The sequence below is a fragment of the Ceratotherium simum genome, chromosome 38, assembly GCF_057802395.1.
Source record: "Ceratotherium simum simum isolate JZ-2026a chromosome 38, ASM5780239v1, whole genome shotgun sequence".
Classification (NCBI taxonomy): Eukaryota; Metazoa; Chordata; class Mammalia; order Perissodactyla; family Rhinocerotidae; genus Ceratotherium; species Ceratotherium simum.
In genome coordinates, this window is record NC_141937.1 from 15,454,538 (window position 1) to 15,481,959 (window position 27,422).

At 38.0% G+C, this 27,422-nt stretch overlaps 1 protein-coding gene across 6 annotated transcripts in view; it reads right to left on the bottom strand.

The window, feature by feature from the left end:
- Nucleotides 1–27,422, bottom strand: part of ESR1 (estrogen receptor 1) — a 268,749-nt gene that overhangs the window by 170,675 nt on the left and 70,652 nt on the right. For all 6 annotated transcript variants that reach the window (XR_015550092.1, XM_087424944.1, XM_087424943.1 and 3 more), the window contains 1 exon segment: nt 26,555–26,671. Coding sequence is in view for 5 of the 6 variants with exons in the window: in XM_087424944.1 (XP_087281070.1) it covers nt 26,555–26,671 (117 nt within the window). In the remaining variant the exon portion in view is untranslated.

Below are 27,422 nucleotides of genomic sequence, written 5' to 3' on the forward strand. Positions count from 1 at the left end.
GCTAAATAAAAGAAGTTAGGATCAGTCTTTCTGGATTAAATCTCCTGATCCAGCTGTGTTATCTTATTAGCCTATGATCTAATTTTGTGGCTTGATCCTTCTGTCCCCTCCCCATATTAAGTTTTGCTTCATTATCTTATATAACTTGGGAATAAATCTGTTAATAGCGGGGAGAAGGGTGTGGACATGATACAAACACGATTGGTTCATTAGTTCAGTTTTTCTTTAAAAGTAATTAATTACCAACTTTTCCACCATGCTACTATCACAACCACCAGTTAACCTCAATTGTCCCAGGTGCTGGTTACCAACTAACTTGGTCCTTCTCTCTCAGCCCAGCAGCCTACCTACGATCTTCTTAACAAGCTGATGTATTCATGAGCAACCATAATATCCCATGGTGTCATCTGCCAGCACACAAATGCAAATAAACTGGAAAGTTCGCTTAACACTAGGGTCGTTTGGGGTGATTAACGATCGTGAATTAATTGTCCTTGATGAGTCTTCTTGGGTACAGAGGAGCAGTGATTCCTCCTGGAGGTACAAAGGGCACATTTTCCCCCTTTCCTCCTAAACTAGAACTCCTGTCCTGGTTGCTTGAATCATTCCACTTGCATAGGAGTAACTAGGGCCCACCATGGCGGCCAATCACGTCATTCAAGCCCTGTCTGGGCTCTCCTTCATTCCAGGCCCCAGAGCTAGGTTCCTATTTGCTGTGACAATAGGAACTCAACAGTGACAGAAGGGAGCAGCTGCAGTACTACAACTGAAGAAAACTTTAATATGCTGTCAGCCCTGCCTGGTCATGCCTGTTCCATCGCAGAGCATGTGCTACATGTTTACAACGACCCAAGTCTCTGCCCCGTTGAGCTGGAGTTGTCTGACCAAAAAGCACTTAATAAACACACACTGAAGGATAACACAGCGACTCTTCTCTGCAATTAGCATATATTTACGTTTACAATCGGGAAAACAAAACCCATATATGTTATTGATTTTCAAATGAATTTTTCTGCAAAGCGAGTGTATAAAGAGCATGAATCTCCCTCTTTGCAAGATCATATTGGAAAATCATAATTTACTGGTAAGATTCATTTCAAATTTAATTTGAAAAGGGATTGCATCATTTCCGCTCTGACTCATTGCTGTACTGTTCAAAAAATGTCTCCTGCGGAAGCTGAAGCCACCAAAGAGGTAGCCCTCAAATAAGGATGCACTGTTTTGGGATTTTCCCAGACCTCTAGGTAGGGAGTGCCAAGAATGGGAAGTCAACCACAGGTTACCACACCTTTAATTGCATGTCAAATCATGCAGCCTTATCTCAGCAACAAAACTAAGAGTGAAGGTCCAAATCAAGTAAGGAGTAAGTAACAACCACACGTGTTCTCAGTGACATCCGTTTTGACTTTAAAGTATAATGTTCACTCTTAAAACTACTGTGCATTTTAATAATTCTGCTAATAAAACCATGTTTCTAGAGGCAGCTGTGGCAGGCTATTCTATAAGAATCTGATTTATTAATAACAAAATTTATGGGGTGAGGAGAAAAGCAATACACATTTTTCTTGCCTGGCTTCATTTCTCAGTAATATCTTGGTGATGAGTCTCCTGCTGGCAGGCATTCTGTAGCCAAGAGGAATAAATAAGACATCAAGGTTCAGTCTGTGAAGTTCTCTCTTTTGTCTCCCATTCCTTAGCAGTTCTGCAACTCAGGTCTGTAGTTTTTCTTCTTCAAATTGTAAAACAGTTTGTCTCCCCACCTTCCCATGGGTCTCTTCACTGTCTCATGCTGATCAGTGCAGAGTTGGGTACAAATAAAGTCCCTGTTGTCTTTAATTTGGTCATGGATGAGTCTTCCCAGCCTCATTTGAGTCACCAACACCCAATTACATTCTCTTGGACAAGAAGTCACTGCCAGTGGGACAGTCACCACACAACAATCTTACAAATGGATCACAAACTAGTTCACCCTAGCTGGCAAGTTAACCAATCATCAAATGGATGCGTGGTATATTTCTTTTGGCTTAAAAGGGGTTATTCATTTTTATAAACTCTCATTTGTGGACTCCATCACCTTAAATATATTAGAGATATTTGGTATGCCCTATTGTACTAAAGCCTAGTGGTAGGAAAATTAGGGGCTCAATAAATACATTTTAAATGATGAATTTATGTCTTATCCTTGTGGCTAATAGAAATCACTGGGGCTCCTATCCTAAAATATTGATCTGAACAAGTATTAATACCAGAAGATGACCAAATTGAGAATTATCAAGAGCCTTAATACACTTTGGAAATTAATCCCTTGTTGGATATATGATTTGCAAATATTTTCTCCCAGTTGGTGGGCTGTCTTTTCATTTTGTTCGCGGTTTTCTTTGCCTTGCAGAAGCTCTTTAGTCTGATGTAGTCCCATTTGTTTATTTTTTTCTTTCATTTCCCATGCCTGAGTAGACATGGTATTCAAAAAGATTCTGCTAAGACTGATGTCAAAGAATATACTGCCTATATTTTCTTCTAGGAGTTTTATGGTTTCAGGTCTCACATTCAAGTCTTTAATCCATTTTGAGTTAATTTGGGGAGGTGGGTGAAAGTGGCAAAGGGGCGCGTATATATGGTGATGGATAAAAATTAGACTATCAGTGGTGAGCACAATGCAGTCTACACAGAAACTGATAAATAATAATGTACACCTGAAATTACACCAAGTTATAAACCATTATGACCTCAATAAAATAATTGAAAAAAATTTTTTTAAAAAGAGCCTTACTGATCACAAAGTTCTATCACCTTTATTTTGATAGAGAGCTCAGCAAAAAGAAATATCTCATTCTTATCACTGACATAGCAGGAGCAATTCTTTCTCATCATATTTATGCCAAAGAAGTCCTCTATTGCCTCAAGTCAGAAAATTCCTCTCTGAAACATGCTTAGGTTTAAAAGTTTTTTAATGAGAAGGACTGTGCCTAGCTCTTTATATTTTCCACTAGACTTAACTCTGTACTGTGTAAATAAATCAGCTTTCCTAAGTAATGATCAATGAATGTTACATGTACCGAGTTGGACTAGTGCATTCCAAAGGAGACAACGTTCCACCGCAAGCAGCAGTATTATCCCAAGCCCAGCCTCTCCTCTATAGAATCCCCATTTTCCTTTTCTCTGACTGTATTTCAGTGTTAGCATCTCCTCATTCAATCCAAACAAAGTAGCACATTTATTATTCTGTGGCTTATTCCTGAATATCAACCATCTCACCCCATCTGATTTGAATTCCATTATTCACTCTCACAAGTTCTTATCCACTTTTCAGAAAAATTAATGCATCTCAATGCAGACAGCACATCCACATCTGTTTATTTCACCAAATACCAACTGAATCCTTTGCTTACAATTGCCAGAGCAGAAATTGTATTGAAAATCTCTTAAACAAGCTTGTTTATCAAATGTCAAATGCTAAATATATGCTGTTCCAGAATACTTGTCCGTCAGTAGGAAGATACTTAGCAACCTGACATAACTACTGGTTGCCTATAAAACCTAGATTTTACTGCTGTAGATAGGAGAAGAGAGAGAGAAAGAAGTCTTCGGTCAAAATGCAAAAGCTGGTGTCAGTGATGTCTACAATAGTTAGGGTAGCAGAAGAAATTTCAAAACAGGCTGGCCAGAATACCCTTAAACCCAGACAAGATACATGTGTAGCCTTAAAAAAAAAAAAAAGATCTTTAAAAACAGTTCAAGACTTAGGTAACTCATCAGGCATGGTTAACAGTCCAATCATAAGTCAAATTTAAAGAGCAAGGCCCATTTCATCATCTGATTCTTTGAAGTCCTAATACTTTGTAAAGATAATTACGTGGCTTCCTGCCTTGTACTTACTGAACCTGTATCAATTTCTAAAAGCCATTCATTCTGCCCATGTTTAGTAGCAGTAAGAAGTTATGATAAAGGATAAAGGATTGAGAATCAGAATGAAGGTTGCCACCCAAATGGAAAAAAAAATACTCATATTGCTTTAATTTCAGAGAAAACTTCTTAGACTTTATTCATAGTTCTTGAAATTATAGATAATTAGTATACGTCCCAAAGAGAGATATAGGTGGAAAATTAATAAGCAGATTCTCAGTTTTCTTGGTAACGAAAGAAAGAGCTTCCCCGGAAGCATACTTTCCCTTCTGGAAAAAACACAGGAGGACTTTTGCCCTTTTTCATGATGGCTAGTGCCACATACATAACCAACTTCAACTGGTTTAATTTTTGACAATCGGTAAGTATGTACCTCTTTCAAACTTACTATATTTTTTGGAAATGGTTACGGCATATAAAGGATATTTTTATTGTGATTATAAGTCTCCAATAAACGATCTGAAAATATCCTGTTTAAATTGGCAGTGGTTTGATTCAGTTAAGAAAGAAACAGGCCTAGTGGTTAAGTTCAGCATGCTCCACTTCAGCAGCCCTGGTTCAGTTCCCAGGCACGGACCTACACCACTTGTCTGTTAGTGGCCATGCTGTGGCAGCAGGTCACATAAAAGGAAAAAAGGAAGAAGACTGGCAACAGATGTTAGCTCAGGGCAAATCTTCCTCAGCAAAAAAAAAAAAAAAAAAGAAAGACGCTATTTGAGTTGAACACAAGGACTTTTAGCTTTATTCATAGGGATACCTCAATGTCTGAGGCCCCCAGCCTTTCAGAAGAGGCTTGTGTAATTATTAAGTTAAGGAAAACTGCCTGAATGGTCCGACTAGGGAAAAGGTAGAAGAAATCATTTCAAGCCAGGTGATAGACTTTCTTTGTAACTGAATTAGAAATACTTTAAAAGCTAGAAAGAATAGTTCGTTGAGATTTGATCAGATGAGATATTCAATCTAACACTTTCTTTAGAGCTGATACCAAGGTTTTAGTTGGTAGATGAAGTGAAAGCAAGTTTAGCTACCCATGTAGTACTTTTATGCAACAACAATCAAAGAAAACTGGCTCCTATGGAAATGGTTCTATCTAGGCTGAAGGTCACCTATTCTGAATTCAAAACAGAACTGTCCATTTTTTGAAAGGAAGAGAATTGTCATTACAGAGGGCTATTCTACTATGTTCTGTGGAGGATACTTTACATATCACTTCGTGAAACATCTGAGATATTAACCCCCATTTTATAAATGAAAGGCTCAGGAAGCTTACGATGGCTTAGCCCAAAGGCACACAATTAGGGACTAACAAATTAGAACTCAAGACTGCCCCTCCCAACGTCCATGCCCTTTCCCCTACTATCCCATCCACAAGACTAGAATGATTTGTCAAATTTCTAATAAAACGGTGATTTGCCTTATGGGCTTGTTGACCCAGTGCACAGGCTATGCAGATTCTCATTGTTATTCCTTGATATTATATTCATTACAAGCTATTTCACTTCAGCTTTATGGCACATAATGCAGTCACCTGAATATGCTAGAAAATTCTTTCACAGTACGTGATGATTTTTAACTCATTCAGAAGTTGCACGTTCAGGAGGATTCAGCAGGATGGAAAGGCAGTTCAACCAACAAGCAGCTATGGTTTAAACATGGCGATATACAGATGATGAAGTCAAAAGAAGACTGAAGTCTTTTTTTAATGAAAAAGTAGACACAAGCACAAAGGATAATGTGAGAAGCTCAAAGAAATTGTGAGCCCTGAAAGGCAGAGAATGAAGCAGAGCAAAAAGTTTCTTACAGTAGACAGAAGAAAAAGGAGAAAATTGGCTCGCTGAAAATGACGGGGGAATTGGAGACAGGGATAAGGAAATGATAGTTATTTTTCCCATGATTTTAAAGTGAAGGCATAGAACACAGAGCTCCTGAAACTAAAGATTTTATTTTTCAGGGAGAAAGCACAGAAAGACCACATGCAGTGGAGGAAAGAAAAATTTTAAGTTTTGATGAAATGTCCTAACGGAAACAAAAGAATAACAGGGGGGAAAAAAGTTTCTAAAGATACTACTTTGAAAATTACAAGATTATCACAACTTTTTAAAAGAAATCATTTTTGAACTAAGGACTTGATTGTTAAAAGAATGTTCTGGTAATTTGGTGATGCTTATAATTTTTAGCTAAGTGAAAAGAAGATCTAATATACATTATTCTTCTTCATAATATTACAATTTTACAAAATCTTAAATATCACACCAGGAAAGACTCAGCCTTCTTTGGAAGAACAAAATTAAAATTGAAGATATATGGATTAAAATGGGGGAAAAGATTACTTTGGTTACCAGGTCCTATCAGAATAAGTTGTTCTACTTAATCTCCATAGGTATTCTAATAGCATAAACTTCCTAGAGTTACTATCTGTATAAGCTAAAAATTACAATTATTAAATACAATAACTAGCTTATCTTCCAAAGATATTAAACTGTCATTTTAATAATTCTTCTTTGTACCTGCAAGTGTCATTATTCGAAATAAGGTGAAACTTAACAGAATGAACATGTTAAAAATAAAGTGTAGGCATCTACAAAATCTTAATTATAATTATATAGTCATTTGTGATCATTTTCAATAGTTCTTGGCAAAGACAAATGAGCATAATGAGTTCCATTAATGGACTGATGTGTTCTGTTTATGTGTGGGGGAGGGACTTAATAAAAGCGTCCAAAATAGCAGGAGGGCATATGAAGTGAAATAAAAGATAGAGGTCAAAATCCGCACCGTGGTGTGAGTAGAGGCATCGTGTAATGAATGAGATTGCAAGTTATTTGAGAAAGTCATTCTCACTGAAAGTCAGTGAACATTCAGCTGGTGAAATGGCTACTCTTAGTTTTTAGCTTTTTAATAAGTAAAAACGATATTAAGGTCAATATTCTCCCACTCCTAATGTTCCTGTTGTCATAAGACCGTGCAGTCTTGGCTTGTTAGGATGTTTATATTGATGTATTGTTAGAGCATGAGATCTTTCCTTCCTTGGATTTCACAAATGTCATGGTACAAGGTAACGATTGACACCATATTTTCCTTTGGTGGGATTAGAAACCTTGAGACTACTTTCGCCAGCTGTTCACCTCTTCCATAAAACAATATAGATTTCAGAGAGAATAACCTCTATGATTAAATTGTTTTTAAATGGCACACGCAACAAAAAACACGTTAGGGATTGAGTGAAATGCTGCTACAAATGCTCATAAGGGAGATAAACAAAGGTAGGCTAAGCAAATCATATAAAATTAAATCAGTCCTTCACTTAACCAAAATTCATTTCAACTGAATTTAAAAGTTAAAGGATTCATCAACCAAGTTCCAAACATAATGTAGGATATGGCATCTACCAACCACACAGAATGCTTTGGGTTTTCTATTATATTGTACCCTCCCTCCTTCACGTCTCCAATTTGATGTTTCCCAATTGTTAGCACAGCTCAATGGAATTCTCTGTGATGATGGAAATATTGTATAGCTGGGCTGTACAATATGGTAGCCACTAGCCACTTGCAGCTATTGAGCACTTGAATGTGGCTAGTGCAACTGAGGAGCTGTAATTATAATATTATTTAATTTTAATTCATTTAAGTTTAAATGGCCACAAGAGGCTAGCGGCTGCCCACTGGGCCACGTAGTAGACTAATGTGCAACGACTTAATAATAAATGATGATGCTTAACTGTGCTCAGGAATCTCAGTGGAGCTCAACTCTGATGCACATTAGAATCATCTGGGGGAGTTTTGAAAACCATTCTGGAACCCTCTCTCAGAGAGTCTAACCTAATCGATTTGGGGAGGGGCAATGGAAGCAGTATTGCTATCTCTAAATCAGAACAACAAATGAGCCTGAGGAAGGAAGATGCTCCCAGGGCTAGAGCTTCCGGCCCTGTATTCATTTGACATCACTTGGGGAGGCCGCTGCGAGCGGGGAGGGAGGCCCTTCCAGAGTCAGAACCCGTTACAAAGCGAGATTGCACAGTTTTGAAGCCTCTGGTTGATTTTCAGAGATTGCTAGAGGGGGCTATAAAGCTATAGGAAAATTAAACTTAGGGAAGATACAGACGTGGGAAGAAACAGGAAAAATCACTGAGCATAAAACAGAATTATGAAACTTACAACGAGTGAACCGGCTAATATAGTTATTGAAAATACTGTAAAAAAAAAAGCCTTCAATAACTACACTTGCCCTGTTACTATGTCATCAAAATATCTGAGATTAGGATAAACATTTAATCACACCGCTTAGCCCCAGGGATAGGCTTTTCTATAGGATGTACTATTAACCAGAGAGCTCCACACTTCATTGATTGTACATCTCTACTAGGAAACAATATTTGAGCAAGCATCCCAACAGATGTACATATTTTAATTACATTAAGGTACTAGTGCACTAACATATTATGTGACTATAACACATACAAGCTGAAATACAATTTTCATAACGAGACTAAAAACAAATAAGAAATTATATTATTTTCTTCCTGCACTTGAATAGATTGTGTTGCCTGCTTCCGAAACTACTTGGAAAACGACTACTACAATTTGACAGAAATATGGAGAAATCGACCCAGTAACTGTCTACCGCTTGTGACAATTACCAATAAGATTTTAATCACCGTTTTACAGATGGAAAAATGGTGGCACAATACAGGTCTAGAAAATGAACTTAGTGTTCTCTCTGACTGTGCTGAATCTCAATAACAAGAGGAATTTTCATCACTGCAGGCAAAGGAGTTTACATTTTATAAATTAAAAAATGAATGCTATTATTTGGGGTTGGGAGCATGGCCAAGGCCAATGGGAAAGACCCATTTAAGTTTTCCTTGCTTGTTTATTTATAATTATTAACTTGCTATTCTCAATATAGGATTTGCTGCCACCACTTACTCTAGCATCCAGATCTGCTCTATCCAATCCAGTAGCCACTAGCCACATATTGCTATGTAAATTTAAATTTAATTTAAGTTGAATTAAAAAGTGTCTCAGTAACACTAGCAACATTTCAATAGCCACATGTGGCTAGTGGCTACCAAAATGGGCAGAACAGAACATTTCCATCTTCACAGAAATTCTACTGGACAGTGCTACATTACATACACTGTATATCCTTCTGGAACTATGTAGAGAGGAAAAAGATGTTACTGCCAATAGAAGGTCCTATCCATCAAGTTTTTGAAGTAATGATAACCAGTGATAACCCTCCCCCCTTTTGTCCTCTGTCTCCATGTTCATAGCTTCTTTACAGCTGGATTCGTTGGTGGTCCCCACCTACAGTTCAGTCCCTCCCTGGACCCAAGCCAGCCAATGCAGAGAAAGACGGTATGTCAGCGTCCCTACTTGTCCATCTGGTGGAGCTTATAATTAAAGCATGCCCCCAGACACAGCACAAATTCCACATCCACACCCAAGGCCTGGGCAGAGAGCTGTGTAGTTCACCAATGTCGCCCAGTCCTCGCCTACACCACTCTCTGACGTTAAGTTGGCAAAGTCCCAGGGGTAATGCTTCTGCCTAAGCTTTTCAGAGGTGAGTCTCAGCTCTGAACCTCGTGGTAGCTGGGGAACTGTTTATGGCACTTGCCCAAGTGCTTTCCAGAAATGGACTCTAACCCCAGAGCCCTCTGCCTGCTAGAGGGTGTCCTGTCCCTTCTAGGCAGATATCCTGACACTGGTTTATGCAGTGACTCCATCTGAAAACCCTCCTGGTGGCTGAACCCAGTCTTCTTTGCTACACCTGTTGAATATTGTGCCCTGGACAGACATCAGCTTCCTGAAGCCCATTTAATTTTTCTCATCCTCTACTGTACTCGGGCCTAAGGTACGCTAGAACCTCTCCCAGCCTCAGTTGGCCCTCTTCCTTGGTCTCACAACCAGCTTCAGGTTGGAGACTCCCTAACTTATGACATGATTCACTAAAAAATCCACACCCCTTTGCCTCGCTGTGCATGGCTACCAGATGTCCCAGGGAGTCTGTACCAATGCAATGGGGATTTTCCTTTGAGTTTCACTGCCCTGTAATGGAATAGAACCTATGACCTTGGTGTCATTAGCACCAAGCTCTCACAGCTGAGCTAACCTGTCTCTAAGTTTCAACGGGAGTTTAAGGTCACAGAGATTGGGTTGCCTTTTCCATTTTATTCTCTGAAGATAAGGTGAATTACCTTGATTGCAGAAGTTGCCCAAATAAAAATATTTCAACTCTGTGATTTTTTGGAACAGTGTGTACTCCTAGCAGATGCGGAGCAAACAGTCAGAATGAGCTACCATGTGTCAGTTACAAAATCCCTCTGAAAAGAAACCTGATGGTAGTGGGACACCTTGCTGGGAAAAAAATTACTTTGAACATAAAATCATCAAACTCTTTGCCAGTCATTGCCCTAAGAAAACACATTCAAAGAAAAAGATGGAGCATAAGTTATTGTTTCAGAACAAGTTTTTTGTCAATTGTTTGGGAAGCTTTCATTGTGAAATCTCTTTGTTCCTTATTTAGTATTGCTCCATTAACCTTCAAGAGGGATTGAAAACATTCTGATAAGAGATGGAAAAGTTAACTTATTTCTCTACAGCTTCACGAAGTACCTCCTGAGTGAATCACACTAATTATTTATGCCTTGGTTTTAAGTAAAGGGGGGAAGAGTGTGTCGTTAGCAGCTTCTGTGTCTTCTTACCATTTGCAATGGCGGCTGCCTTCCGTCATCAAAAAACACAAATGCAAGCAAGAAGCATTATTAACACTCCAAAAGCCAGTCATGTGATACTGATATTTCAATATCATGACGAAGCTGTTGAATGAGCTCCTTCAATGATATTCCTGAGCTCACCTAAAATATAGTTAAGTAGCAAATAGGGAATAAAATAATTACAGTTGTGAAATTTATCAGCTAAATACAACAATAACTATGTACACAGTTGTTACAGTAAGGTAGCTGGTCAATCTCACTCCCAAAAGAGAGGAAGAAACATATAAAAAGGAAAAGAATTGCCAGGAGGAAGTTTCCTAAAAATGAAAGAAATGAAAGAGAAATATTATCCCACTAAACCTAGATAAGAATATCAAAGTTTTTTTATTTTATTCATAAATAATTCAAGTACATTGTTAGAAAAATAGAAAATACAGAGAAGAAAAAAAGTAGAAAATAAAAATTATACACAGTTGCCTTACCTAGAGCTAACTGCTGTTAGCTCTTTGTTGCATATTCTTCCAGAATCATCTATACATTCACTTATTCACTCTCCTCTTTATTGCTCAATGTAAGCCTATATAAATTAAAATACTTAAATACTATTTATAATCTGCTTTCTTCATGATATATTCCATGTCAATAAATATATTTTTATATATTATAATTTGTAATGCTTGCAGAGTGTTCTTTTATATTATATATCATGATTTCTGAACCAACAACCATTGGGCTGATTTTGACAATATATATCAAAAGTCATGGGAAAAGTGCAAACCTTTTGATGTAGCAATTCAAGTTCTAGGCCTGAATCCTAAATAAATAATTATTGTGATGTGCAAAGATTTAGCAAGAAAGCTGTTCATAGTCTTGTTTAAAATTATGAAAGTCAGAAACAATGTAAATACCAATAACTAAGTAAATAATTAAATTATGATATGTCCATTGTGGAATATTAATGTAACCACCCTAGAAACCTTATTTTGAAGGATGCTCAACAACATGAGAAAATTGTTAGATGAATAGACAACGCAATGTCGAATTTGTAAAATTTTTTAAATATGTGACATATTGAAACAATAAGATAATGTAGCCCTGAACTAACGCCTGTTGCCAATCCTCCTCGTTTTTGCTGAAGTATCTTCCTGCTTTCAAACAGAAAAGTTAGCTTACCTATAAACTATTCTGTAGCACTCATGAAATCTCTTAATTCCTGTGTATTTTCTTAAATCCTTATATGCTCCAAATATGGAGAAGTAAACTCTTGGAACAATTTAACATCTTACTTTTAACATAAAAGTTTCTCTCTCTCTCTCTCTTTTCTTTTTTTAATGGAAAAGCAGATTCTACTAGTCTAGTCTGTCTTTGAGAATTATGCCCCAAATCTAGGTCTTTAGTTATAGGAATGTTTCCTTTATTTAATATGCCTTGTTATATTTTCTTATATCACCCTACTATTTGAAGTTTAAACCTATTTTTTTTTTCTATTGTTGGGTCTACCAATTCTGCCTGAATTATCATCAGCTCTTTGTGTAATTTAGGATCAACTAAGTCTTATGCCAAACATTTATCTGCATTGCACCAAGCTTTCATTCCATATCTTCCACTGGTATTCAGATGGCTTCTAGCCTTCTAAGCACATTCTAAGCATAATACCCCAGTATCTGCCACTTCCTTCGTCAGTACTTACCTGCTCTTTTTCCTTTCTATCTTTTAAAGTAGTGTCAGTTCATCCATCGCCCCTCAGCAGCCACGCTGCTGGCTTTCCTCCAGCCAGCTCTGCCTTATCCTCTTCCACACTCTTTAATTGGACCTGAGTACTTGTTGGAGTATTTGATTTTTTAAATCGTCTCAGTATTTTTTAAATTTATCTTACTAGGGTTTATACTGCTGTTTTTTTGTTTTGTTTTGTTATTTGTCCTTGTATCAGACAATTCTCTAATTTTTTAATTGGGTTTAAATCAAAGAAGTCACCTAGTATTGTTGCTCAATCTCTCATCTTCCTAGTGGGTTAAATTGCAAAATCCACTCAGTGAACATATGACAGAGATGAATGGGCACTTTTCTGACCCATTACCACTATTAAAAGCCAGAAATCAACATCTCTTTGGGAGTAAACAATACATCCATGTGAAGTGAATCAATTCCACATGTCCAACATTTAATTTTGGGTAGGACTCAACTGAATAAATGGTGAACTACAGCCCTAGAGCAAATGTAGTAACTTATTCCAAAATCTATCGTTATTATTTAAAAAATTGCTTACAACATTTTTTTCAAAAAACTTTCCTTTAATAAATTAAAACCATATTGAGAGAGAATGAGAATGCGTACGAATATGCTAAATAAAACAAACAGAGCTAATATCTGGCTACAAAAAACAATACCTGGAAAATTGATGATGGAATGCCATACAACAACAAATATTTTATAGCAAATCCCCATGTATAGCATGAAATGCATATTTTTGAATCATCCAGCAAACAATATAATAAATAGAAAAGTATAGGCTAAAGGAAAAAAAAAACAGGAATTATCACTCAGCAGGAAAGATGCTATATCTAGAACTCCTCAAAAAAAGTTTCAGCCACCAACAAAACAGTTCGTCTTATCTGTGATACTGAATATTACTAAAATAATTCAATAATAAGCAAATCTTATTTTAACTTAATAATTTTGTAAATGGCTTTTTTACTCCCTGAAGACATGCTTTACTTTGACTTAATGTATAGTTTTATTTATTTGTTATGCTAGTTGTAGTGCCTGGTGTCATTACTTTTCATGCTTAAAATTACGTAAATAAATTTTTCATAGGTCTATGCACTATGCAAAACGAGAGAGAGAGAGAGATCATTATGGTAGTGGTTTTACTTCAGTTATGCTTATGTGATCTGAATAAAAGATTTATGCCGAGGGAATGGTTTAGCTAAACACTAAGATAAACCACCTCTTCTCCTTTTTCTGTTATCATTAAACTCACCATCAATAACAAATATTTACAAAAATATCACTGTGCTATAAATAAAACAAGAATATGACTGTCTACTCCTACAGAAATTAAAAATCTAATTGGATAGATATGAGATACCCATATTTTTAAAATACAATACTAAGTTGTTAGCTTGGCTCAACTGCATCTGGCACATAGAAGGTGAATCCTATATCTCATTCAATTAAGTATTCAATAAACAAAGATATACTAAATGTAGTGCCAGGCAGTTGGCTGGGTGCTGGTGGATCAGCACAATCAAAGGTCCAGAAATTAACTGGCATGAGCACACTGCCACTCAAGAGGCCAAGCCAGGGATGAGATTGGTGACAGCATCGAGGCCAGAGCTAAATCGTTGGCATATCTATGGGTAAGTGACAGTGAAGTCTATACACAATTCATTCCAGCAATAAGAGAAAATGAGCAGTCAGATAGATGACCTAGAAGTCAAAAATCAAAGCTTTGTGTAGATGGGACCATGCCAAAGTTTAGAAATGGAGGTGAGGCAGAGGACAGACAATGAAGTACGTGTGAAAATCAGGGAACTGAGGTCAAGCAGGAGTCAAGAACCAAGATGACAGAAGATGCTCTCTCACAGTTGGAAATGACTGAATACCAGTGTGTCCAACTTGTCCCCACGGTGGCAGGGTCAGAAAGCTCAGGGCCTGGATTACCACAGGGGCTGTGACAGCCTCCCTTGACCTTCTGATTAACACAGGGAAAGGATATTATAGGTATTCAGAGGAAAAAGGTGATGACTTCCCAGGAATTCTAAGCAAGTTAAAGAGAGGGGCTTTAGTAAACAGGGAGATTTATTACTAATAAAGTATTAATAACTAACTTCAGAGAGAAGAGAGGTATAAAGGGACCAGGTATGTTCTGTGGTCAATGAGCAGACCTGTTGGCTGCAGCCAAAAGTTTCTTAGGAAAGTAGGAAAGAGAGCCTGAAAATACAGGTGTGATTCAGAAGGTGAAGTCGGAATGCCAGGATTAGCAGGAGGCTAAATTATAGGTTCCTCAGGGCTAGGTACTACATTTTGCATATCACTGCTTATCCAAATTGAATTAAATACATAATAACTAATTCCCTAATAATTCTTGATTAATTGTGATGATGATGATGTAGTGCAGTGGAATTGCATTTTATTCGGAGATTAGACTAAGTACATAAGACAAAAATTGACTGTACTTTTTATTACCCATTGTAACCAGCTTTTATGGAGGCTCACTATAAGCCAAAGTCAATACCAAAAGCTATACATTAATTCTTGCACAATCTTATTAGGTAGATGTTATTATTATCCTCATTTGACAAATAAACTGGGGTCTGGAGAAGTATCTTGTTGAAGGTCACACATCTCTAGACAAAGCCAAAATTTGAATCCAGGTGGTCTCATTCCAAAAGCTAATGACTTAACCACACTGCTACACCACAGATGAAAAATAATACCCAACATCGGTGTGCCAATTTGTGATTATCAAAATATAATTCATGCCTTTGATGTTGAGACTAGCCGGATGAGGTAGTTGGTGTTTTCACACAGGTATGTTTCTATGAGACTGGGACCCACAAAGAGAGGGAAATAAATCTGGGATGAGTGGGACCTAACTTGGCAATGGGACATATTCCCAAAAACATTAGCCAGAAGTTGAAACCACAAAGTACAAAGGGCCAGCCAGCAAACTTGAGCTTGCTGGATCCCCGGGAGCACGGATATCAGTAGGATCAGAACTGGTGGGTGAGCTGAGACAGCAAGAATTTTTAGGTCAACTCCAATCCTCAGTCTCTTGAGGGAGTGAAAGGGTTTGGTCATCTCTTTATGTAAGTAGCCTCCTTTCACCATTAGGTTGCCCGGACTTTGTGATCAGCCAACAACCACGTTTTCAACCCCCTTATATCTCCAACACCTTCACGTAGTAAATGCTCAATAAAGGTTATCTGTAAATGATTTAGGCCAAGAAGTTTGGACTTGGCCTGGCATTTGTTACATAAAATTTTCTAAATAAAACTGCCAAAAATTTAATACAAAATAAATGTAATAATAATTAGTTTTTTAAAGCAAGCTTTTAAAGATATAAATACCTAAGTATAATTTGTATGTTGCTCACTAAGCTTTATTTGTTCAGTCAAGCTTAAACTAAACCACATGGTGCCTCCAGGTGTAACCAGGACTTTTTTTTTTTTTTTTTTTGGTGACTAAGAGTCGCCCTGAGCTAACATCTGTTGCCAATCTTCCTCTTTTTTGCTTGAGGAAGATTAGCCCTGAGCTATCATCTGTGCCCATCTTCCTCTATTTTGTATGTGGGATGCCTCCACAGCATGGTTGACAAGTGGAGTAGGTCCACGCCCGAGATCCAAACCCACAAACCCAGGCCGCCAAAGCAGGGCACACGGAACTTTAACCACTCAGCCAGGGGGCCGGCCCCCAGAACATTTCTTTATAGATGGCTCCACACTTTACATTAGGATCTCTCTTAGGGCTGGCATATATTTCTGTGATTTCCAAGAAGTCTGACCACAAGTGTGTTCAGAAAAATTAAGTGATCTGTCCAAGGGTCCTCAGAAGAACCAGGCTCATACACTTGCCCCTTAGCCCTCCTTCTACTTGACATTACCTTTTTTTTATACCAGAATAGGCTAAACATTTAAAAAAGAAAACAAGCTTTACAACAAATATTGAAATTGTTACCTGAAAATAGTGAAAACCTTTGGCCTGAAGGAGAAAATGTCCTTTTTAGATTATATTAAATATTAAGCAATATTAAGTAATTAAATGTTAAGCTATTGTTTTAAAAATATCCATCACACTCTCCTTATAAACTTATTTTTGGTACTTCTGTTGTACAACTAAGTCAAATGCGTTGATTACTGTTTTTGTTGTAGAAGAGTAGTATTTTGTGTCCAGAGTAACTGTTCGTAAGGCATAATTTCAGTCTATGTGATGTTAATATCTTACTTATGCTTGTGTTTATCTTTCAAGATGATCTAAATCACTGAAGGTCAGCGAGGCAGGGCAGTACAAGGAAAAGAGTACTGACCAAGGAGCCGGGAGTCTTGGCTTCTGGTCTGAGCAGTGAACTGGCTGTGTGACTTGGACAAGAACAAGGAGCTGAGAAACAAAGATGGGGACTCAGCGACCTTTAAGTTCTTTTCGGCTCCACCCACCATTCATTGTCCTAATCACAATCACTGAAACAAAAAGCAAACCCGTGAAAATTCTGGATGTCCTTAGCCTTACAGAATTTAAAAGCAGTGATTCATTCATACAAATACTGCCCCCAAACTTCTGCATGTTTGGGTTCTATCCACAGAAAGGGTCCTTACATCATTTCAAGAACAATTTACTTTTTTTTTTTTTTTTTTTTTTGCTGAGGAAGACTTGCCCTGAGCTAACATCTGTGCCAATCTTCCTCCACTTTATGTGTGGGTCACTACCACAGCATGGCTGACAAGTGGTGTAGGTCTGTGCCCAGGATCCGAACCCGTGAACCCGGGCTGCCAAAGTGGAGAGCGCCGAACTTTAACGACTAGGCCATGGAGCCAGCCCCAAGAACAATTTACTTTTGCAAAAGCAAATTATAGGAACAAGAGAGACCCTGTCCAAAATTTTTGCCTAGCCTTAAGAGGCCATCAGCTTTTCTTCTAACATTTGAGGTGAGACATGGTCATTCTTGGAAAGGTAAATGAAGATCCCTCTTTCCATCTTTTAAAAACCAAAATGACCCCTAAATAAGAAATCAAATTACTTCAGTATAAAAAAAAATTTGAAGTCAGTATTCTAACTATAACTTAAATAAAAATAAAAGTATGATTGTCAATGTTGTTTGGTTAATTTTATATATGAGGTCAACTTCTACTGAAATATTAAAATAGCCTTACGGTTAATTGTTTTTTAATCTGCATTCATCAACAATTGTAACATACACATGCATACATTAAACCCACATCTGAATAAATTAGTGAAATCTAGCATATCTGAAACTAGCCCAGATTTTTCTAGAAGTACTGGCTCACGTCTGCTCCTGAATGTTCCTGCCTTATTGTGTCCATTCATCAGGTATATAAGAGAGGCTTCAAATAAAATCCACATTTGTACTCAGCACTTCAGCATAAGCTATCAGGATGCTACACAGGGGATTCTGATGCTGAGTGGGAAGAAGAGGAAATAAATTCATGAGTCCCTTCCAAGTCTAAGATTCTATAACTCTGTAATTATTTTTCAGTCCAAAATCTGAAAAGTTCATATTTCTGGTTGTGATAGACCACAAAAATGGCCCCAACTTTTCGACATTTGTCATGACTCTGAAGCCCCCCGTCACAAAGCCAAAGGACTCGGCCATTTGACCTGTTTTGGCACATTGAATGTCATCAGATGATGTAAGCAAAGGCTTGAAAAGGGCTTGTGATGAGGGGCTTCCTCTCTCTTGCGCCTCTGCCATTACCATGAGGACGTGCCTGGACTAGCCCACTGGGGATGAGAGACAAGTGAAGCAAGACTGAGTCATTCCAGTAGTTTCAGCCAAATCACCAGTTGACCTCAAGACATGAGTGAGCCCAGCCAATCTCAGCGGTCTCCTCACTGATCTCCCTAACACGTGAGTAATAGATGCTTACTGTATGCCATTGAGATTTTGAGGTGAGGTTCTGTTATGCAGTAAAAGCTAACACTATACAGGTTTTGTTTTTTTGTTTTTTGTTTTTTGTTTTTTTGTGAGGAAGATCAGCCCTGAGCTGACATCTATTACCAATCCTGCTCCTTTATTTTCCTTTTTCTCACCAAGGCCCCAGTAGATAGTTGTATGTCATAGTTGCACATCCTTCTAGTTGCTGTATGTGGGACGCGGCCTCAGCGTGGCCGGACAAGCAGTGCGTCAGTGCGCGCCTGGGATCCGAACCCCAGGCCACCAGTGGCGGAGCTCACTCACTTAACCGCTAAGCCACGGGGCCAGCCCCTACTACCATACAGGTTGTAACTTCCAAGCAGATAGTCTCCATTAATTCAAAAAACAGGATTCTTGATTCTCAATCTATTCGTAGCTCTACACTTAATAACAGTTTTCCTTGTTCATTCGATTAATTCATGCAGGCTACATTTATCGACTGCCTATTATATGTAGGCACTGATCTAAGTGCCTGCAATACATCACTGAACAAAATATGCAAACCTGTTTTATTTGCTTGTAAACTCCCATCTGGAGCTGACATTCTAGTACGGGAGACAGACATCAAACAATAAACATAATCTAAAAATTAATCATATGGTGTATTAGAACGTGGAAATGCAATAGAAAAATACAGAAGTAGAGCCAGATGGGGGCATATCGAGATTGAGAGGATCACAGGATGTATGGGCAAAGCAAATTGCACTATTAAATAGAATGGTCAGGGTAAGTGTGATTGACAAATTGATAATGGAGCAAAGAAAGTGACGGAGGTGGAGGAGTTAGGCACACAAGTATCTGGTGGAATGGCTTTCCAGGGAGAGGGAAGAGCTAGAGTAAATGGTCCAACACAGAAGCGTGCCTGACTTGTAAGAATGCCTACACGGCTCGAATGGAGTGAGCAACAGAGTAATAGGAAAGGAGGTGAAAGAAGCAAAGTGGGGAGGAGGCAGATGATGTAGAGTCTCATGGCCACTGTGATGACATCAGCTCAGGGAAACGGAAAGCCATGTAAGGTTTTGAGAAGAGACGTGGTATGATTTGATTTCCATTTTTAATGTATCTCTAGGGAGAACAGACTTGAGGGGAGCAAGGAACAAAGCAAATAGGACTTCAGCAATAAACTAGGAGAAAGACAATGGTGGTTCAGACCAGAGTGGCAAAGGCAGTGGTGGCAAGAAGTGGTCAGATTCTGAAAATATTGTAAGGTAGAGCCACCATAATTTCCTGGATGAGAGGTGTGGGAGAAAGAGAGGAATCGAGGATAACTCACATTTGTTGGCCTAAGCAACTCAAAAGATGAAGTATTAGCTAAGATGGAAAAGATTGCAGATAAAGCATATTTGAGGGGAAAGATAAGGGATTCAAGTTTGAACAAATTGAGTTTGAGATGTTAATTAGACACCCCAGTGAGGAAGACACATGAGCAGTTGCATATAGAAGTCAGGGACTTGGAAGAGAGTTTTGGGCTAGACAGATAAATTTGGGAGTCATCAGTAATAAATACCATAAATAGTACTTAAAGACATGGGATATCACCAAGGAGTGAGTACAGACAGAGAACAGAAGAGGTCCCTGGACTAAACCCTGGGCCACTCCAACATTAAGAGATCAGAAAAGGAGATGAGACATACACAAGGAAGACCTAGAAAGAGTGATCGATGGGGTAGGAGGAAAACTTAAAGAGCATATTGTCCTGGAAGCCAAGTAAAGGAAATACATTAAGGAAGAGAGAATTATCTACTGTGTCAAATGCTGCTAATCAGCCAAGATGAGGACTGAGAATTGACTGTTGGATTTAGCAACATGGAAGTTGACCCTGTTAACCCTGACAAAAGCAGTTTTTTGGTGGAGTGGTCAGTAGGGCATCAATCTTTGAATTGAGCTGATCCCATCTTACTCTGCCAAATTTGTAAAACATTGCTCAGTCTATGTTAAGAGATCTGAAGGTTGCATGGTTCTTACAAGGATGGACAGTATTGGGCCACCTGCCATCACGCTTCACCCAACCGAACTACATCGCAGAGGCTGACCTGCCTCCGTCCCTACTAGGCAGCTGAGGGCACGATGTATCAGGACATCTCTTTTATTTTTACCAAATTTCACATAGAACAACTAATTCGTCATCTCATTTTTTTTTCATTCATGCTAAACTAATGAACCTCTAAATTTCTTTTTTCCTTGGATTTTCCTGACTATGATTCCTATATCTTGATTTCTCAGTGCTTATCTTTTCTGACCCCAATGTTGTCATTACCCACCTCCTCTTTTCTTTTAATTCTACAGCCCAGTTAGTCCTGACACATTCCACATCCCCTACTAATACCATTGCAGCCACCAGTACTAAAGCAGAAAGAGAAGACTATTCATAGGTTAGCTATGAATCAGTTAGGCCTAATTCTCTTAGCTCCCAGGTCAACAGATCACTGACGTCTTGGTATCATCGTGTCATCTGGAAGAATAAAATGATTTCTTTTACTCTGGATTTCTTCTCTCTGGAGTATATATATGCGTTTGTGTGCATTAACTTAGTTATATGCCACCCACATTTGTTAATCAACTATTTTTCATGTTAAATGTGAGTGGTAGCATGGAATGCTATAGTAAAGAGGTGTGCTGGAAAGAGAAAGAACTCTGAGTCTAGAATCTAGAATTCTAGGCTCAATTCTTCTGCCAGGTAGTTCTGAGACTTTGATCAAGTCACTTAATCTTTCTAGCCTTGGGTTTCCTTATCTAGAAGATGAAGGAGTTAGATTAGATCAGTGCTTTGCAAACTGTGTTCCTTAGAACCCTGGAGTTCTTAGAAGGTTCTCAGGAACACCATATCAAGTGAAGGGAGGCTATGCCAAATCAGCTTTTACCTGTCTCATAGATCAGGAACCTGCTGCTGCTTGTGGAAGAGAAATTGGATTGGTTTAAAAGTTGCAAAACATCGGATTTGTTCATCTTTAAGGCCCTATAAGATTCAATGACTTGATTCAGTAGACTTATTTGCAAATGAAAAATGATAATATGGGGAAAATTTTGGATAAATTAAATATATATAATATGAATCAGTAAAATAACATTTTTTAATATCATAAATATATAGGTTGCTGCTTAAAACAACCAGAATCTCTTTGGTCCAGAGCAACCAGCTTTTCTTTAACATTTTTCTTAAATCAAATCCTAAACATGAACTTCCAACCCTGCCTTCTGAAAAAGCTTGGATTCCCATGCAGCTGCAATTCTCATAAGAATTGTTGGACAATCTCAAGAAAGAAATTCGCATTTACATTTTTAATTCATTGATTTGGTTCTGCCATCATTAACATTAATAATCCGTTGATTACTTTTGGTAAAAGACAGCCAATATAGGTTAAAGGAGACCTAATTTTCTGGACTGGGGGCTCATCCCATCAATAAACAAATTACACTAACTCATGATGATAAATTTTAAACTTAGGCAACAAGGAAATATTTTATTTTCCAATTCTTCCTTGGGCTTCTGGGTTATTCTGGACATATAACATACATTTCCCAATCTATATTATTAATATCTTATTTTCTCACTTTAAAATTGTAACATTACTTTTTTTTTAGTTTATTTATTGTTTTGGAATATTTCTCAAAATTAAACCACAACATTGTCATCAAAATAAAGACTTGTTGATGATTATTACTTTATCTCAAATTTCTTCTTAATGTGTTACGAGGAAACACAACCAGGATGGGCAGTGCATGAGTCCAGCACATCAATTAATTTCCATGTGTCAATTTCCTTATCTGAAAAATGAAAACCTCGCCATCAACACAGTCCTGAGTCTATTGTGAGGAAAGAATTTTAACACATTTGTGTAAATCTCTAGCATCATAAAATGATAAACAACAAATCTCATTCATCATGCAGCTATATCCAGCATATGACACCAAAAAGAAAAAGAAGCAGATGTGTCTGAGACAGGTTTTTATTCCCCACAAAGGAATTAGATATTTACACCTTGTACAAGAGGTGAAATTGCTGTTCTCTTTCTTCCAACTAAAAAACAAAAAGAGCAGTGCTGAGTACTTAACTAAGATGGGAATTATGTTTAAGACAGAAAATATGTAATAGCTAACACTTGTACGGTACTTTAAAGTCACACATTATAAATTGTGATCTTCACAATAAACTTAAGTAGAAGTCATTTATTTTTATTTTACATCTGAGGGTACGGAAGCTCATAAAAGTGACTGTAACAGGATTGCTCAGCAAGTCTGCAGAGGAGCTAGTATTTGGACCAGGAATTCCATCTCTGAAGTCTTCCCCTTTCCACCAAACCAACTAGATTGCCATATTCTTGGATAACAATATACACCTTGGAAGTCAGATGGTCTGAGTAATATTCTAGGTTGGACTAAACCCAGGAGTGTTTGGCTAAAGCTCTGAACTTTCGTTGTCCACTGGTCTTCCATTCTCATCTTCATCTTCCAACCCAGTCTCAACTTGTCTTCTAGATTTTTATTTGCCACTTCATAGGCAAATATCCTCTTTGTACTATAAGGACGTTGATGGAAGATTCTAGGGTCTTATTCACATTTGCATTCTCCATAATAGCTCACATGTAAGAAGCCCTAAACAAGTAACTATTTCAATGAATTGAGTTAATTCATTATTCATGGAAAAAAATTTCTTGAACACTTGTTTTGTAACTTGCTTAGTGCTAGATCAGCCAAGAGGACAGAGAGAGTTCCTGCCATCATGGAGTTTATGGACAAATGTTGAATAACTAACAATAACAGTAACAAGAGCTCAGAGAAGAGTTGTTTGCTACGACCGGTAGATAACACAGGGAACTAACCTAGTGTGAGGCAACAGGAAGGCCTCCCTGAAGAAGGGACATTTAATCTGCCATCTAAGGTTGAAGGGGAGGGAGACAGATGAGGAAGAAAATGCAACCTAGGCAGAGAGACCAGCATACACACAAAGATGGGAAAATGCCTCCCCTCACGCACATCTTAAATCCTGCATCTCACTGAATTACCTTGGCTCAGAACCGACTCTCATAATGATGTTGGGATTTTCAGAATATAGTAGGCATCACAATAGATTAAAATAATTTCTTCCTGTAGATAAACCATGCACTCTTTTGAATCTTTAGAACACTTCAATAAATTTATTCAGCCTTGCTATAAAAGTAGGGGGTAAGTGTGTGGTTCTCTCTCTCTCTCTCTTTTATCTGAAACTAAACATTGTATTTCATATGTGGAGATTCAATATTCTAATTGCTGTCTAGCCTGGGTAAGAAACTGAATTCTTGTGAAACCAGGAGGAAAATGTTGTAAAGATTTGTTCAGTCACAGTCATTCTTTACAAGTAATTTCAAATTTTATAGTTAGTGATAATTGTACCTCCAGTTGTAAATTAAGTCTTTATTCTGTGGGATTTGGGGAGTTGTTAGACAAGGTGTCATGAGGTTACGTGCGGTATCCCACGTTGAGGAAAATACAATAAATTATATCGCTTTATAGCAAACACTTTATACATATAATTAAAATAAGATGTTCTCACTGACTATAGTTTTACAACTTTAAAGCTTGGCGTAAAATTTATACACATATATAGACTGCCATAAAGACACATGTTTTCATTATATGTAGACAGACACTGAACAACCACTGAGGAAGCTCTACGAGGTATTGTTAGTTACTGAATTGTGTCCCTCACAAAATTCATGTTGAAGTCCCAAGCCTTAGAATGTGACTATATTTGGACATAGGGTCTTTAAAGAGGTAATAAAGCTTCAACGAGGTCATAAAAGTGGGGGCCTAATTCAACATGACTGGTGTTCTTAGAAGAAGAGGAATCAACACCAAGAATGCACATGCACAGAGACAAGACCATATGAGGACCCAGCGAGAAGGTGGCCATCTGTAAGCCAGGGAGATAGGCTTCAGATGAGACCAAACCTGCTGACACCTTGATCTCAGACTTCCAGCCTCCGGGACTGTGAGAAAATGAATTTCTGTTTTTTAAGTCCCCCAGTCTATGGTATTTTGTTACGACAGCTGTTATAGTCTGAACTATGTCCCACCAAAATGCATATGTTGAAGCCCTAACCTGTAATGTGACTGTATTTGGAGACGGGGCTTTATGGACAGAATTAAGGTTAAATGAGGTCATAAGGGTGGGGATCTAACCCGATAGCACCTGTGTCCTTATAAGAAGAGAGACACACACCAGAGAAAGCTCCCTCTCTGTCCTCGCCAACAGACAAAACGTCACGTGAGGACACAGCAAGAAGGAAGCCTGCAAGAGAGGTCTCACCAGAAACCGAATTTTCCAGCACCTTGCTCTTGGACTTTTAGCTTCCAGAACCGTGAGAAAATTAATTTCTGTTGTTTAAGCCACCCAGTCTGTAGAGTTTGTTATGGCAGAATAATGCAGCAGCAAATTAATACAGATATATATATTTACAGTCACAAATATACATGTACAAGTATACACATGCACACACAGACCGGCTCTGTGCAGTCAAATTATCTACAGTCCTATTTGAAAACAGTGGGAAGGCTTTTGTTATGTCTTTGCATAGTAAAATTTATGTTAGATTAAAAACAAGTATGCATAATTTATATTCATGCAACCAGACTGTGTCTGGATATTAATTAGAAAAAACAGAATTGTTTTTATGAAGTGGGGTCAGTATACGGGTACCCTCAAAAAAATCCTTTGGACATATTTACATGTTGATTATTTCAGCTTTCAGAGAAAATGCAAGAGGCTGGCTTAATCTACCTACAATCACCAAAGAAGAATATTAAACTTGGACTTCACTGTTTCAAATTAAACTTTTTACATGCAGTTGTTATATTCCTGTCACTTATCAAGTTACCTTAAGAAGCTTTTTGTGAATTTAATTAAGCCTGACTAATTCTCCAAGAGTACAAGGAAAGATGAATTCCTTAAATATTTAATCCATTTATGATTCAAAGTGTCATTTTCTGAACATGGCTGCTAAATTCTTGGAATTAATTATCCTTTGAATTAGAGCTGCTTTTTCAGACATTCAAGACATATAGTCACAGCTCACACAATGCGTAAATTCAACATTTCATCTTTTCATCAAGGGAATTTATTCCAAATGCTGTATTCAAAAATCTCAACCTGGCAGGCTTGTTTATGACCATGGAACTAAGGAATCTTTGACTGTAAGCTTCATAACAATCAGGCACGTCTTCATCGTGATCTCCATTCTTGGTGTTTCCTCTGCTTCTCCTATGTCCAAGTATTAACGAGTTAAAGGTTAGCTGCCCTCTAGCTGCACATTCACTATTCTTTTTCATTGCAACTTTGTTCTCTTTAACTCATCCCAAGCCTTGCCTCCTTCAGAAAGCTTTTTCCCATTACGATCAGCAGGCAGCACCATCATAGAGCCATCCCTCCCCTTTGTATCACCCAAAATGCTGAGTGCACCTGTGACTTCATTTTAATTACACATTTCCTATTTGTTCTCTTCCAGAATTTTGAAGGCTATGCAAGACTAGAAGCAGTGTTCCTCAAGACTACATTCGCAGAATACAAGGAGATCAACGAGGCAACAACATTTATGGAGCACCCAATATCCCCAGAACCAGACACCAGATTCCTGTATAAGAAAACTGGAAGACCAGATACATGAGGGGACAGAAAACCACACATACACACACCCACAGTCACAAAGACACAAGCACCAGAGGCACAAATCCTGAGTGCCTTGTGATTCATTAGTGCTCAGTCCTCATTTCAATGTTCCCAGCATCTTTCTAGACACTGAGGTTATGGGAGTTTCTGGTTAACTCAACCTCCAAAGGAGAAAGCTGCCTTTTGATTGCAATTCAGATTCCCTCGGGGATGTTAAGAGATTGAAAGATTATAAATTAGCTATTTGGCTTTCACGTTTCCAAGTCTCAATTTAGGGACAGTTGATTCTCAGATACCATTGCCTTAGCAATATAAACAGTGACTGAAAAACATTTCTAGAACAATTCACTGCGCAGTCTTCCTTTCCTTCCATCACCACCACCTCCCACACACCTTTGACTTAAAATATAATTATTTACATGTAAAATATAAACCACAAAATGGCATGTTAGAATTTCCTTTTTTTTTTAAATAAAATGTATTCTAAAAATACTTTGGTTGCAAAGAAACATAAGAATAGGAAAAATTAATTAGAAGAGAAAACACTGAAGTCCCGTGGTTGTTGGAATAGAAACAGCCAGCACTGGGTGGTAGATACGGATATCCACTGCAGGGGGCGCCCTGTGTCGAAGGTACCTACCCCCTTTCATCATTCCTACTTCGTAGCACTTGCGTAGCCGGCAGGCCTGACAGCTTTTCCTCCTGTTTTTATCAATCGTGCACTGGTTGGTAGCCGGACACATGTAGTCATTATGTCCTGTTAAAAGGAAGAGGACATAATTAATATCATTTCAGGAAACGTAGCCAGTCAGAATCTACAGGGAGACTGGAGGATGTGTTCCTATCACATACTTGGCCTTACTATGTTGCTACCTCAACTCACAAATCCTTTTTCTGTCCTTCTCGATGTATAAAAAAAACTCTCCTGGACTTAATCTCTGCCTCAGCCAATTGCTTTGGGAGTTCTTAGGGCAAATCACCTTCAGTTCATACCGCATATATTTTGGGGCACGATGTTTTATATACACTCACAAGGTTAAGTTTTCTCTGCAGATAAGACTTTTTTCTTTTTTTTTGACTCAGGCCACTAGCTAAAATGGTTGTCAGAATAAAACTGCTGGAACTTTCAGAGAGTTTTGAAGTGGGCTTTCTTAAAATATAATTTAAAGAATCTTTAAATAGGTATTCAAATGCAGCCCGGAACACTTAATTTCAAGTCAGGGGTGGTGGGCTGGGGCAAGGTGAAGTTCAGTCCTTAAGTTAGTAAGTTAGTCCATCACTTACTAGCTAGAGGACACTGAGGAAGTAAGTTAACATCTCTAACTTTTTCCCTCTCTAACCTAGAGAAAATAATGGCATCCACTACAGCACATTACTAAGAATTAAATGTAAGAATACATGTCAAGGGACTTAACACAGTGCCCTGGAGGTGGTGAGCACTCAATAAATATTAGTTGTTGTTGTTATTTTATTATTAATCCTTTTTCTTTTCCCTCTTGTTGATTGAA